Here is a 12,397-nt window from a genome sequence, read left to right on the forward strand (position 1 = left end):
ATATATATATATATACACATATATATATATATATATAATCATACAAAAATACATAGGATTGCAATAATGGCGAAGTTCAACATTATATCTTTTTTCGCCAAAATGTTTCAGAACAAATTTGTATTTGTTGTGCTTAAACAAAACAACAAATCTAATCAACAGAATTTCCAAAAAACGACTTACTTTATAAAAAATACCATAAACACCTCATGACTTCAACTTCAACTTCGACTCCATGATTTCAACAACAATAACTTATATATATTTCCACGTCTATAATCTGTGCTTTAAATGCGAATATCAGTCATTCTTTCATCGTTTTAAAGAAACAAACAGCTTTCAGTTGTGCGGATCTTTTCTATTTTGTCCCCCGCGATTCGCCGTAAACGTAAGAATGGCGACCGTAGCGTTGGTTTCTCGTCCTGCGAGTGTCCTTCCAAAGGTTTCCAGTGAGTAACCTTTTGTCATTCTGTCAATATACATTAACACGTGCATGTAGGGTAAATCAGAGGCAGACTATTACACTGACAATCCAAAAACTGGATTAAATTTGAACCACAGCCGAGAAATTAGTGACCTTCTTAACCGTCTCGGCTACGTACGTGCTAGCAAGCGCTTAGCCTGTGGTAGCATCTAAAGTGTAGCGTCCTGTCATTAGCCCCTGTAATATCTGACGACTTAAAACGCCGCTCGAGAGAAGACGAGAGATAGAAGAATAGATTAAAATGTATTTATTTCATTTCAGGTTACCGTAACGTGACGCAACGTTTGCAAACCGTAATCGCTGTCTTACCTTTCGCGAGTGAGATTCGTTCCTGTGTTTACAAGCGCCACAACGTTGCTTCAGGTCCATACACTTAACTGATGGAGTTACGTCGATGCTGTTGGCAAGAAGAAAATAAGATATTTTGATTTCAACAACTTGGTTTAAATCAAATTCTAAATTGAAATAGAAAACACTATAAGTGGACGATGATGGGTGGATGGAAAACATTATTAAATGGAAAAACATACACTTAAAATGGAAAGTCACCTATATGAACGCAGAAATAAAGGACAATATAGGGCCATTGGTGGTTATTGTAGCAAACGTGTTTGTTATTTGTTAGTCTGACAGTCTGATGCTAGTGTTGTTACTATTTTTTCATTTCCATTAGGTAGCCTTTCCCCTGCTATAGCTGCTGCTGCCTCTGCTGGTCAACAGAGGAAGCTGCACTATGCCATCATCCCCCAAGGAAAGGGAGGACGCTCCTCTGCAAGTGGAATAGCCGCCACGGTGTTTGGTGCCACTGGCTATTTGGGACGATATGTAGTTAATCGCCTGGGTGAGTATTATAATATTTACATGCTAACAAATGTATGGGATGCATCAAAAACTTCATTAGTTGTGCCTTGCGTTCACATGTTGTTTTTGTGCAATTGAATTTCCTTGAAATGAATACAGGTCGAATTGGCTCCCAGGTTGTAGTCCCTTACCGCTGTGATCCGTACTACATCATGTTTATGAAGCCCATGGCCGATCTGGGACAGTTCTTTTTCATGGTATATTGATTGCTGCACAGACACACAAGCTGTACCTTGAAATACTCGAGCACAGACGATGAATACTCATTGTGAAATTTTTTTTTTTTACCTCTTATGCAGGAGTGGGATCCCAGAAATAAGGACACGATCATGAAGGCGATTGAGCACTCTAATGTGGTCATCAACCTGGTAGGCAAGGAGTATGAGACGAGGTGAGGAGAAGGACAAACAATCACATTTAAAAAAAAAAGAGAGAAAGAGAAACCACAGTTAGTTAATGTACAATGAAACAATTGATTTATATTTGTTTAGCATATATGATAAACAGATATGTTTATGAGTAAACGTGTGTTTTGGTCGTCCTTGTCTGCAGGAACTTTGGCTTTGACGAGGTCTATGTTGACATTCCTCAGCGGATTGCCAAGGCCACCAAAGAGGCGGGAATCAAAAAGTTGATCCACGTTTCCCACCTCAACGCCGACATAAGGAGCTCATCCAAGTACTTGAGGAGCAAGGTGGGTTTCTGTGGTGTTGAGCCTTCAATCCCCCTGATGAACAAAATGTTTTATTCATTTTATCAGTCAGTGTTCCTGAATTCAAATGTTTAAAAGTGACTTATTGAATCTGCTTTTATGATATCGTCGACACCATCACTCACATGACTGTGTGTCTCTGTCTTTATTGCAGGCCGTAGGAGAGCATGCGGTCAGAGAGGAGTTTCCAGACGCCGTCATCTTGAAGCCTTCTGATATGTTTGGGAAGGAGGACAATTTCTTAAACTACTTTGCAGGTGAGAGGCAGTAGTGAGACATACAGTACTATAGACCTCACATAGTTCACGACGGTTTCTCTATAATTATTTATCTATGAAGTTTATAAAAGATTGACCCACGTCCTTTTTCAGATATCAGCTGGTTTGGTGACACCGTTCCTATGATTGACCTTGGGAAGAAGACAGTGAAAGAGCCTGTTTATGTAAGTTTGTCCCACTGGGTATTCAATTTCATTTTATCCATATATTTGTTTATAGAAGTTAATCAATTTACTTTGTGTCCAGCACTAGAAAGAATGTATCTCCTCAACCCTATAAAGTCTTTTTTTTTCTTTTGTCTCTCAGGTGGTGGACGTGGCTAAGGCCATCCTCAGTGCTGCGAGTGACCCCGACGCCAATGGAAAGACGTTTGCATTGGTCGGGTGGGTGTTGAGCAGCTGAGGTTCCAGAGACAAGCTGTGTCTGGGCACTGACAGCACACGTGAAGATAAATAAGTTGTGGTTCATGTCTGTACTCTTTGTTGTTGTGGTGTGTTTACAGCCCCGACCATTATCTCCTTCATGACCTGGTGGAGTACATCTACGGTGTGATATACCGGCCTTTTAACCCTTACTCCATCCCCCGTCCACTCTACCAGTAGGTTTTTGTTACTTCCTGTTCATTGGTGATTTTAAAGAACACAATTGGATAGATAGTGATACTTGGTTGAGCCCAGAATGGGAAATTACATTTATTATCTCTTGTTCCTACTCAGCCTTTTGGCTCGGACATTTGCAATGAACCCATACAAGGCGTGGACGAGCCCAGAAAAAGTGGACAGGGTAAGAGACCTTCCCCTGTGTGTCTGTTAGTGCTTAAGGCAAACATGGACATTTTTAACTTTAATTCTTGGTGGCATCATTCTTTTACAGTTGCACCTCACAGACATGAAGCACCCAGGACTTCCTGGTCTGGAGGATCTTGGAATCACTCCCTCCTCCCTAGGACAAAGGGCTGCTGAAATCATGCGTCGCCACCATAGACATCTTCACAAGGAAGCTGTACTGGAACCACCGCTACCACCCAAGATACTCAGCGTTTAAAATGCTTGAAATAATTTTACCATCGCCGTGGCAGTACATCGTCTGCACTGTACTTTTGTCACTAAGTCTATTCTGTACATAAATAAAAATAATTATCCTGTAACAGGTTCATTTCTGTTTGTTTGGGGTTTTTATTGGAAAGCAAAAGTCAGTACCGAGTATTGTAGTCAGAGGAGCAGCAGGAGTTGCTAATAGTCAGTATAAATGTTATGGAACCAGTGTAATATTTAATCTGCGCCAGAAGATGGCAGCACGGTCCATTAACTGTTAAACGAGCCACCGTCGAAGGAGAAAAACAGGAAGGGGTTCAAAAGCTGCACTTTGAACAGGTACGCTTTGAAATACACCGTTTTTAAAAAGCTATTTTTACACTTTTGGTTTAAAATCCTCAACTTATTAAACGGAAGTCGAAATAGGGAGACGGATTACTATTCTGTATTAGGGTAAGTGAGCGATGACACCGCTAACTTAGATTAGTAGGACAGGAAATGTAGCTCTACGAGCTAATTTTAGTTTACACGGGTTATATTTCTTTTTGCTTAGGTTTGCTTTCTTAAAAAGTAAACTCTTTTAGCTAACAGCACGGCCTAAACCAGGTATTCACCAATGAGAGACTTAATGACTAAACCATCGAATTCGTTCCCAAGTCGCTTAATTAGAGACAGGCATATTTTTTACTTAAGCACGTGCAAAAAATGGGTGTTTCATAATTGCTTGTCTGAGGATTTTAGTAGATGTGAAATAAAATAAATAAATTCTATTACCATCAAATAAATATGTGGCCTCTGCTGTACTATCATCAAATAAATATGTGGCCTCTGCTGTGAACTATAGTATGACTGCAGGTGTCTCGGGAAATTACCTGAGTTGGTTGGTGAGGTGTGCAGTCAGAGGGTCAGATGGGTTGAGAGGAGGCGGTGGGGTACAACAGGAATCGGCCTTGAGCACCTTCTTGTTTGCAGTGATGTTGAACAGGTCGACAGATGAGGTCAGGCTGGCGTCTTCGTGGACCGTTCGTTTCTCCACCCATGGCATTTGAACATCTAACAATTCAATATGAACCTACACTTTGAACAAAATCATTAAATTTCATTCATTTCCTCAGGTTACTGTAACAATGGAGAATGCTGAGAAGGAAAAGACGGATAAATCACAGCATTTTCCCCAAACTGAGCCGCCACGCTGCCGATTCTTCTCTCAGGGAAAACACTGCCATTTTGGCAAGAAATGTAAATTTCTTCATGTAAGAGATGATGCAGCAGCGCAGGAGAAGAAATCAAACAGGTTACCAATCCATCATGAAGGCACACCTGTAACATCAGAGGCCTGTTCTGAAGATGTGGGGCACACAGCGGTCGCGGTTCACCGCCGCCCGTGTCGTTACTACCTGTCAGGCCACTGTGCCATGGAGGACAGGTGTCGTTTTTGGCATCCAACGATGTTCCCCACGCTGGACGACACGTCAGTTTCGTCGGTTTCTTCCAATCAGACCAGATCAGTTCAGAGGAAACCCCAGGTGCCGCGCCCGGCTGTTCTTCAGGAGGTGAAGCTGTGTGATCTGACGGAGGATGTTGGACAGAAGCTGCGGGAGACAGAGATCAGGCAGCTGATGAAGCGTTTCCCCAAAGACAAAGTGATTATTCAGGAAAGGAGCGACGGGAAAGTCACGTACTACAGAATGTCAGTTGAAGCCACTGATCCAGACTGGGTAATATTTTTGTTGCACCTAGTAAATATTAAATATTTTCAAATATTAATTAAATATTTATACTTAGTTATATTAGATTATACTTAGCTTCTTAAATTTGTAACTCCAAATGACAAATGTTTAATTTGATGATACTTTGTATTTGAACCCACAGCCTTTTGACCTTAAAGAGATTGACATCATGGTGAGCTTCCCAGACAGTTACCCACAAGAGGTAAAAAACAACAACAACTATTGATTAGGGATGTCCGATATTAACGTTTTTGCCGACATTGTCCAAACACTTAATTTCCTATTCCGATATCAACCAACACCGCTTCAGGCCGGGTAATATTTATTTATTTATCCTACAGACCTGGTAATATTTATTTATTTATCTGTACAAACCACTGTATGAGTTGCTGGCACCAGCATTCTACATGAAGTCCCCTGATTAATAAAATGAGCTGCAATGCTGCCATCTAGTGACTTTCACTTTCATAAACAGCCGTTTGTCCCCAAAACTATTTTTCAGGGCACAAAAACCATTGCATTGCGGTATCGGGTTTTCATTATCGGAAGAAAAACTAATCAAGATTCTTACATATTGCATAATTATGCTCATATCGGGCAGATAATATCGATCGGCCGATATTATCGGTTATCGGAAGAAAAACGAATCACGATTCTTACGTATTGCATAATTATGCTCATATCGAGCAGATAATATCGATCGGCCAATATTATCGGACATCCCTACTATTGATCTAATAATAAAGCCTTACATTCTAACGTTTTAGATTTGACAGAGTAGTTAATTCTGTCTTCAATACATTTTTTTTTTTAGATTTTTACCTTGGAGATTCCTTTGGACCAGGAACTACCACCTGTAATGGCAAAGTACAAAAATGATATTAACATATTTTCTTTCTTAAATGTATTGTTTTTGTATGATTGGCGCTGACGTCCCATACCCTGTTCCTTCCTGTGCAGACACGTCCAACAGGCATCTCTGGAGTGGCTCCAGGCCAAACACGCCACCAATGGGATCATGGGAAAAGTAGAGCTGCTCTTCAGGCCTTTTCTCCGTTGGCTGGATCGCAGTTTGGAGCGGCTGTTCACTGAAGGAGCCCGGCAGGTGAGGGGATAACCTGCAGCGGCACAAGATTACCATGGCAACCAGGGTTCCATTTAAATTTAACAACCATTTGAATCAACATGTTTTTTGTTTTTGTTTTTTTGCAGTTAAAAAAAGACATGGACTTAGAAAAGGCTGGACTGCAGTTTATTCCATACCAGGAGCTCCAGGCGTCCGTGGGTGAATCCCCAGATGATGAAGAAGATACGGAGGCAGACACTGAAGACACCAATGATGGGAAACTGGAAGAAACCGAGCTGCAAAACAACGGTGGAGAGAATGGAGGAAAGACGTTGCCCTCAGGTGAAGATGAAGTTCAGCTGGAGACGGAGGCCGCTCGTCTCGTGGAGAACATTAAGCTCAGCAATCCTCGCAGAGGCACCGAGGTGAAAGTGCTGGGACTGAGGCTGGGGGAGAACACGGCCACCGTCGTGGCTCAGCAGATATCAGTTTGCTTTCAGTGTAACAGGTGAGGTGAAGATATTAAGTAGGAAGAAAAAATCCAGAGTTTTTTTTTAACCTTTAGCGGTTCATAAATAACAAAAACAAAACTAAAATTTTACAACAAAAAAAAATTGAAAGTTTCCCTAGAAACTTTAAAAAACATCTGCATGGCTTCTAAGTTAAGTGAGGAGTGAAAAACGTTCAAAACATAGTTTGTATGTCGTACAAGGCAACAACAAGTTAACACTTGATAGAAGCAGATTTCAAGAATTTTAATGAAAAGTGAGTCGTTAAACTAATTTCTATCCATTAAAGAAGGGACAGGAGACTGAAAAGTTCCGCAGAGCAGTGATGTAGTTGTTAGAAAAGGTTCATTTTCTTAGGTAAAGAAGTGTTACGTTACCTTTTGTAACTAAATTAAAAATCAAGAAGAAATCACCTTGAGAGTCCTTTTGCCCTGGTGTCAACCGGCCTGACTCTCTGCTGCCCCTGCAGGTGTAAAATAACCGCGGACCTGACGTTGAGTGGAAGGACAGCGTGTGCAGCTCAGTGTGAAAAGTGCAGCTCCAGCATCAGCGCCGCCTTCAGACCGTGCATGCTGCACCATTACTGTGATGTTCTGGGATACCTGGACCTTCACAACGTGGTGCCTTCAGACCTGGTGCTCCAGGACTGTGAACTCATCGTGGGCTGCCTCAGCTGCTCCCAGGATACCCTCCTGCAGGTCAAGAGTCAGACGTTATCTTCTAAAGAATATAAATGCTTTGTTTTAATTAGAATTAGAGTTTAGCCAAAAAAATATCAGCTTCAAAGTTCCAAATGCTAGATAAAACTATAGCTATTAGAGTTTAGCTACAGGTTAGCCAAAAATATATCAGCTTCAACGTTCCAAATGCTAGATAAAACTATAGCTAAATATGTATCTAAATTGGTAACAATTGTGATTTCAATATTTACCAAAATAAAGTTTATCTAAATTGGTAACAGTGATTTCAATATTTACCAAAATAAAGTGGTTAGGATTTTTGTTTTCCCTAAAGAAGAGGAGAAAAGGGGGCGGAGTCAAATGGGGGGAATTCTAATGATCTCAGTGCTGCTCTGAAATAACCAGTTCAGTCTAATTTTCATTTTCTCATCAGAACCTTTCCTATGGACAAACCAGGGAGCTGAACTGTGAACACTGTCACAGTAAACTCAGTGTTCAGGCTGAGAGCATCAAGTTCCATTATCTTCAGCCACACAGCAACAAAACAGGTCAGTAATGGGTTTGTCAGTGACCTTGTCTGGAAAAGTTCAGACTACGGTGATAACTTCCTCTCTGCAGGTACAAGTACGGTGAACTACAAGATGTTCAGAGACCCTGCTGTCCAGAAAGGGAAGCCTCTGCCGGACAAGGGAACCTGCAAACATTACAAGCAGAGTCATCGCTGGCTGAGGTATAATTTCTCTTTCTGTGGGTGTAACTACCACTTACAGCTGCAGGGGGCAGCGTTGTGTGGTAAAAGATGCCTTAAGATGCGAAAGAAAAACTCTTTTCTTACTCACCTTCCCAGGTTTCCCTGCTGCGGTCGGGCGTATGCCTGTGATGCGTGCCACGATGAGGACCAGGACCACCCCATGGAACTGGCCACCAGAATGCTGTGTGGCTACTGTGCTAAAGAACAGGTTGGTGTCGAGCTCTGATTGGTTCTTGTCCTAATTGACGCCATTGTTAATTAATTAACAATGCCATCGATACATTTAGTCACCGTCATTTAGCCCCATAGAAAGAAAGGTTTTTGAATTCATAAATCAAGAAGATCAACACTAACAGTAGACAAGTGTGCAGTCAGAGGAACTGATGGGTTCACAAATGTACTTTCCTATTTGCACTGGCCATGAACTTTTATAGTAGTAGACCAGTGCAGCTGGGTTCGAGGGTCTATCGAGGTAACGTAATCCCCTGTTGGCAACTCCTGAAACTGCATACGTGAATCCATCAAGCTGATGCCAGGTTTCAGACTTTCATCTCTTTGTTTAAACCCAATCTCCGCCTGACCCGGTGCTGGCAGCCCTACAATAACGGGAAGCCCTGTGTCAGCTGTGGCAGCATGTTGACGAGAGGCGCTCGCACCAGTCACTGGGAGGGAGGACAAGGCTGCAGGAACAAGGTCAAGATGGCCAGGTACTGGACACACAACAAGGTAAAAAAAAATACATTTATGTTATTAAATATGTAAAACCTCTTCTTCCTCTTAAGGAACGACCGACATAAATATGCCAACACCAACAAAACTGTCTCGAGGAGAGCAGCCGGAGACAAGAAGTAAACCGGCGGAGGAAAGGCTTCGGTGTTCACTCTGTGATACACCAGTCACGCTTCCTGTATCACGGTTTGGATTAAATCCAGAAAGGAAATCGTGTTGTGAGATAATCCTCTGTGAGGTAATTCTCTGGTTTGGGATTAGAAATCTGAAGATTAGCTGTGGATTAAGACACAGGACTTTGTTCCGTCTGGGATTTCAACAGTTGTGTCATTCGAGAAGTTGATTTGTCCAGGGGGGGAAAAAAATAAATAAATATGTGAAATAAATGAAATGGGGTGGGGGGATAAATAAATATGTGAAATAAATGAAATCAGAAAGACTTGAAGAGTCTGTGAAATGATGAGACATGAACCAAAAATTCTTTCCTTTTCACATGTAAAACCTTGGAAACTCATTTTAGAGCCAGTCAGTGGCTTGTTATAACGTTCAGTCATCGGCTGATGCCAATCCCAGAGGGCAGTAGGTGAGGATGGAGCCAGCCTACCTAACAAACAAACAAATATATAAAAAAAAACCACAGTGAAGGAAAAGAAAACCACATTCGTTAATACGTTTGGCTCGGAATACTAGCCACACGTTGACCATTTGACTGATTGCACGGGTTAATACCCATAAATCTGAGGCTTATTATTATTCCTTCCTGAACTCTTTAAATCTTTTTGTGGCCGATGAGGGAAGAAAAGCAAAAAAAAAGCCATGAGCTAAGTTCCTTCAGTCTGTATAAAAAGGCAGAACCTTCTGTGGATGGCGACAGAGCAGACATCAAGATGTTGGACGTCAGATCGCTGCCTCTCCTGCTGCAGCACTCCAGGTCCTCGGACCGTCTGCTGCAGCCTCTCTGGGACCGTCTCCTCCTCCAACACCGGCCTCTCGTCTCGTCGCCCTTTTTCCCAGTGGTTCTTGCGTTTTCCAGTTACTTCCTCTTCAGTCTGCCGTTTACCGTTCTGGATCTCCTGGGAGAGAAGGTTCCGCTGCTGCACCGTTTCAAGATCCAAAAGAACAGGCAGCCAACGCTGCGAATGATGAGCCAGAGTTTCCTCCTGGCGTTGTCCAACCACCTCGTCTTCGTTCTCCCGGCCGTTGTCATTAGCACCTTCATATTTCCGGCGGTGGAGCTGCCGCAGGACGCTCCGTCCGTCCCCGAGGTCCTGGTCGACGGCCTGGCCGTTCTCCTTCTCTTCGACACACAGTACTTCATTTGGCACTTCATCCATCACAAGGACAAACGCCTCTACAGGCAGATTCATGCAGTGCACCACGAAACCACGGCTCCTTTCTCCTGGGCGTCGGAGCAGCTCAGCATCCCAGAACTCATGACCGTGGGTCTGTGGAGCCACTGGGATCCCATTATTTTAAACTGTCACCCACTCACCACGTGGTGTGTCACAGTTTTCAGTATCTGGATGTCCGTGGAGGACCACATAGGCTACGACCTCCCGTGGACCCTCAACCACGTAGTGCCTTTCGGTCTGTTGGGCGGTGCACCGGCCCACGACATGCACCACCAGAGACCGAGCAGCAACTACGCTCCGTTCTTCAGACACTGGGACGTCATCTTCGGCACCAGTGCCCACTACGAAAAAAAGGAACATCATTGAGACTGAAACATATCTGTGGCGCCTCTGGGAATCAAACGCAGGACTCTCTGCTTCTGAGGCAGGTGTGCTAACCGTTACACTACGGAACCAACTTTACTGAAAAAAATTGCAGATTTTCTTTCAACCCAATCAACGAGCCTTTGGTTTTCAAAATAAAAGTAAGATCACAGTCGTGTACGAACTATTTAAACAAGCTGTATCATCACGGTGGTTCTGTGGCTGTGGCGCCTCTGGGAATCAAACCCAGGACTCTCTGCTTCTGAGGCAGGTGTGCTAACCGTTACACTACGGAACCAACTTTACTGAAACAAATTGCAGATTTTCTTTCAACCCAACCAACGAGCCTTTGGTTTTCAAAATAAAAGTAAGATCACAGTCGTGTACGAACTATTTAAACAAACTGTATCATCACGGTGGTTCTGTGGGTAACTGTGTCCTGTTGTACGTTTACTCCTCCTCGTTACTGTACATTGTACAGATTATCATCTAAAATGAATTACAGTGAAGGTTAAATATTTAAAAATATTTAAATATTTTATTTGCCACAAATTAAATTAACCAAGCTTAAAGGAGGTCAGTGAAGGCTCTTGTTTAAATACTGGACAAACATGTTGGAAATCTGGCCCGTCTTATCCGTCGGATGCATTTTGGTGTAGCTAATGAACTGGCGCCGTAGTTTCCGCAGCTCCGCCATGTTGACGCCTCGGTTCAGCTCGATGTGAGACGATGTTAAGGACGATGTCGGAAAACTTCATTAAACATTTTTGCCAATATATATGTATGTGTCACATGACATGGTTCTTTTTGCAGAATAACACATACCTACAAAACACATGCCATTTTCAGAGAAGGATATCTTTTCTGTTGCTCCAGGAACTGCTATGAGATCTCCAGGAACACTGGTCTTCTGGGAGTTGAAAATAGCCTAAAAATTATTTCAAATATGCATCAAGGTAATTCACAGGCTGTTTAAACAACGTTTTTAATGAAGGGAAACACTGTCTGAAGATAACAGAAGCTGAATAAGACCAGAAAAACAGCCTAAACATCTGATGCAAACTTACCATTAAAACATCTTGAGTGATTTTGTCCAATTCATACAGGAAGTTTGCAGAAGACAGTGGTTGCTGTAAAACAATCAATGTATTTTTTTTTTATTTCAAACACCAAAATTAAAAAGAAATCTAGGTAGATTAGGTAGATTAGGATAAGGAGGTTTGCGTCACTGAACGTGTCCATGGTTCCTTACACTCTGAGTCGACTGGTTGGGAGGAGGTGCTTTTCTTTTAAACAGCGCATCAGAAATGGCTTCAAACGGCAGCGTGTCGTCTTGGAGGATGGTGAACAGAGGACTGTCCCATCGGTTTCTGGAGTCTGGAGCTTCAAACCTCAGAACTAAGGCATCGCAACTGCAGAAAAAAATAAATAAATAAATAAATAATAATTAAAAAAAAACAAATCAGGGAATAGCTACTGTCATCCTTAATCACAGTTAGGTGGACTTGGTGGTGTCCTTCATCACCATATATATACATATATACACATATACATATATGTACACATACATATATACACACATATACATATATGTATGTATATATGTATAAATATATATACATATATTATATATATTTTAAATATATATTTGCGTAAAATTATTATATAAAATACACATTAAAATATATATATAATAAAAAATATATATTTTTTATATATATACAACATTATAACTCACATGTCCTGGTTGTACTGTTCTGTAGCATCTCTGCTTGAATTCCACGTGGAGCTCTGCTCGTGTGATGTTAAACAGTAAACCTGGCAACAAAACAAACAAAAAAGATTCTG

At 41.8% G+C, this 12,397-nt stretch overlaps 4 protein-coding genes across 6 annotated transcripts in view; 3 read left to right on the forward strand and 1 right to left on the reverse strand.

The window, feature by feature from the left end:
* Positions 1–298: 298 nt before the first annotated feature.
* On the forward strand, positions 299–3,488 carry ndufa9a (NADH:ubiquinone oxidoreductase subunit A9a). The gene is made up of 11 exons (XM_008310982.3): positions 299–449; positions 1,158–1,325; positions 1,445–1,542; positions 1,645–1,736; positions 1,898–2,039; positions 2,212–2,314; positions 2,429–2,499; positions 2,642–2,718; positions 2,838–2,933; positions 3,052–3,118; positions 3,209–3,488. The coding sequence occupies exons 1-11, from the start codon at positions 395–397 to the stop codon at positions 3,377–3,379; spliced, it is 1,140 nt and encodes a 379-aa protein (XP_008309204.1). The 5' UTR covers positions 299–394; the 3' UTR covers positions 3,380–3,488.
* Positions 3,489–3,604: 116 nt separating this feature from the next.
* LOC103379434 (uncharacterized) lies at positions 3,605–9,226 on the forward strand. Of its 3 annotated transcripts, none has more exons than XM_008310984.3 (12): positions 3,605–3,708; positions 4,485–5,087; positions 5,242–5,301; positions 5,914–5,966; positions 6,060–6,204; positions 6,312–6,673; positions 7,144–7,372; positions 7,788–7,902; positions 7,973–8,084; positions 8,202–8,313; positions 8,700–8,812; positions 8,888–9,226. In XM_008310984.3, the coding sequence occupies exons 2-12, from the start codon at positions 4,497–4,499 to the stop codon at positions 8,955–8,957; spliced, it is 1,962 nt and encodes a 653-aa protein (XP_008309206.1). In that variant the 5' UTR covers positions 3,605–3,708; positions 4,485–4,496; the 3' UTR covers positions 8,958–9,226. The 3 variants fall into 3 exon arrangements, with proteins under 3 accessions (XP_008309206.1, XP_008309205.1, XP_024911916.1); XM_008310983.3 differs by having other exon boundaries at positions 3,672–3,822; XM_025056148.1 differs by lacking the exon at positions 3,605–3,708 and adding an exon at positions 4,213–4,367.
* Positions 9,227–9,232: 6 nt separating this feature from the next.
* ch25hl1.1 (cholesterol 25-hydroxylase like 1, tandem duplicate 1) lies at positions 9,233–10,762 on the forward strand. Its single transcript, XM_008310998.3, has one exon. The coding sequence runs from the start codon at positions 9,623–9,625 to the stop codon at positions 10,550–10,552; it is 930 nt and encodes a 309-aa protein (XP_008309220.2). The 5' UTR covers positions 9,233–9,622; the 3' UTR covers positions 10,553–10,762.
* Positions 10,763–11,065: 303 nt separating this feature from the next.
* kti12 (KTI12 chromatin associated homolog) overlaps positions 11,066–12,397 on the reverse strand; it is a 1,882-nt gene continuing 550 nt past the window's right edge. Inside the window, exons 2-6 of the mRNA XM_025056019.1 lie at positions 12,288–12,367; positions 11,802–11,961; positions 11,617–11,679; positions 11,409–11,477; positions 11,066–11,270 (exon numbers count right to left, since the gene is read on the reverse strand). Coding sequence (XP_024911787.1) covers positions 11,127–11,270; positions 11,409–11,477; positions 11,617–11,679; positions 11,802–11,961; positions 12,288–12,367 — 516 coding nt within the window. The 3' untranslated portion in view covers positions 11,066–11,126. The remainder of the gene's footprint in view (positions 11,271–11,408; positions 11,478–11,616; positions 11,680–11,801; positions 11,962–12,287; positions 12,368–12,397) is intronic.

The sequence above is a fragment of the Cynoglossus semilaevis genome, chromosome 6 (genome assembly GCF_000523025.1).
Source record: "Cynoglossus semilaevis isolate Cse_v1.0 chromosome 6, Cse_v1.0, whole genome shotgun sequence".
In the NCBI taxonomy this organism is placed as follows: domain Eukaryota; kingdom Metazoa; phylum Chordata; class Actinopteri; order Pleuronectiformes; family Cynoglossidae; genus Cynoglossus; species Cynoglossus semilaevis.

What these genes read in the sequence shown, in the direction of transcription:
- LOC103379434 (XM_025056148.1), top strand. Translation starts at nt 4,215, where the DNA reads ATGACTGCAGGTGTCTCGGGAAATTACCTGAGTTGGTTGGTGAGGTGT. An exon ending in CTACCACCTGTAATGGCAAA is followed by an intron (nt 5,967 to 6,059) that starts GTACAAAAATGA and finishes CTTCCTGTGCAG; the next exon opens with ACACGTCCAACAGGCATCTC. An exon ending in TCACTGAAGGAGCCCGGCAG is followed by an intron (nt 6,205 to 6,311) that starts GTGAGGGGATAA and finishes GTTTTTTTGCAG; the next exon opens with TTAAAAAAAGACATGGACTT.
- ch25hl1.1 (XM_008310998.3), top strand. Translation starts at nt 9,623, where the DNA reads ATGAGGGAAGAAAAGCAAAAAAAAAGCCATGAGCTAAGTTCCTTCAGT.
- ndufa9a (XM_008310982.3), top strand. Translation starts at nt 395, where the DNA reads ATGGCGACCGTAGCGTTGGTTTCTCGTCCTGCGAGTGTCCTTCCAAAG. An exon ending in TGGGACAGTTCTTTTTCATG is followed by an intron (nt 1,543 to 1,644) that starts GTATATTGATTG and finishes CCTCTTATGCAG; the next exon opens with GAGTGGGATCCCAGAAATAA. An exon ending in AAGACGTTTGCATTGGTCGG is followed by an intron (nt 2,719 to 2,837) that starts GTGGGTGTTGAG and finishes GTGTGTTTACAG; the next exon opens with CCCCGACCATTATCTCCTTC.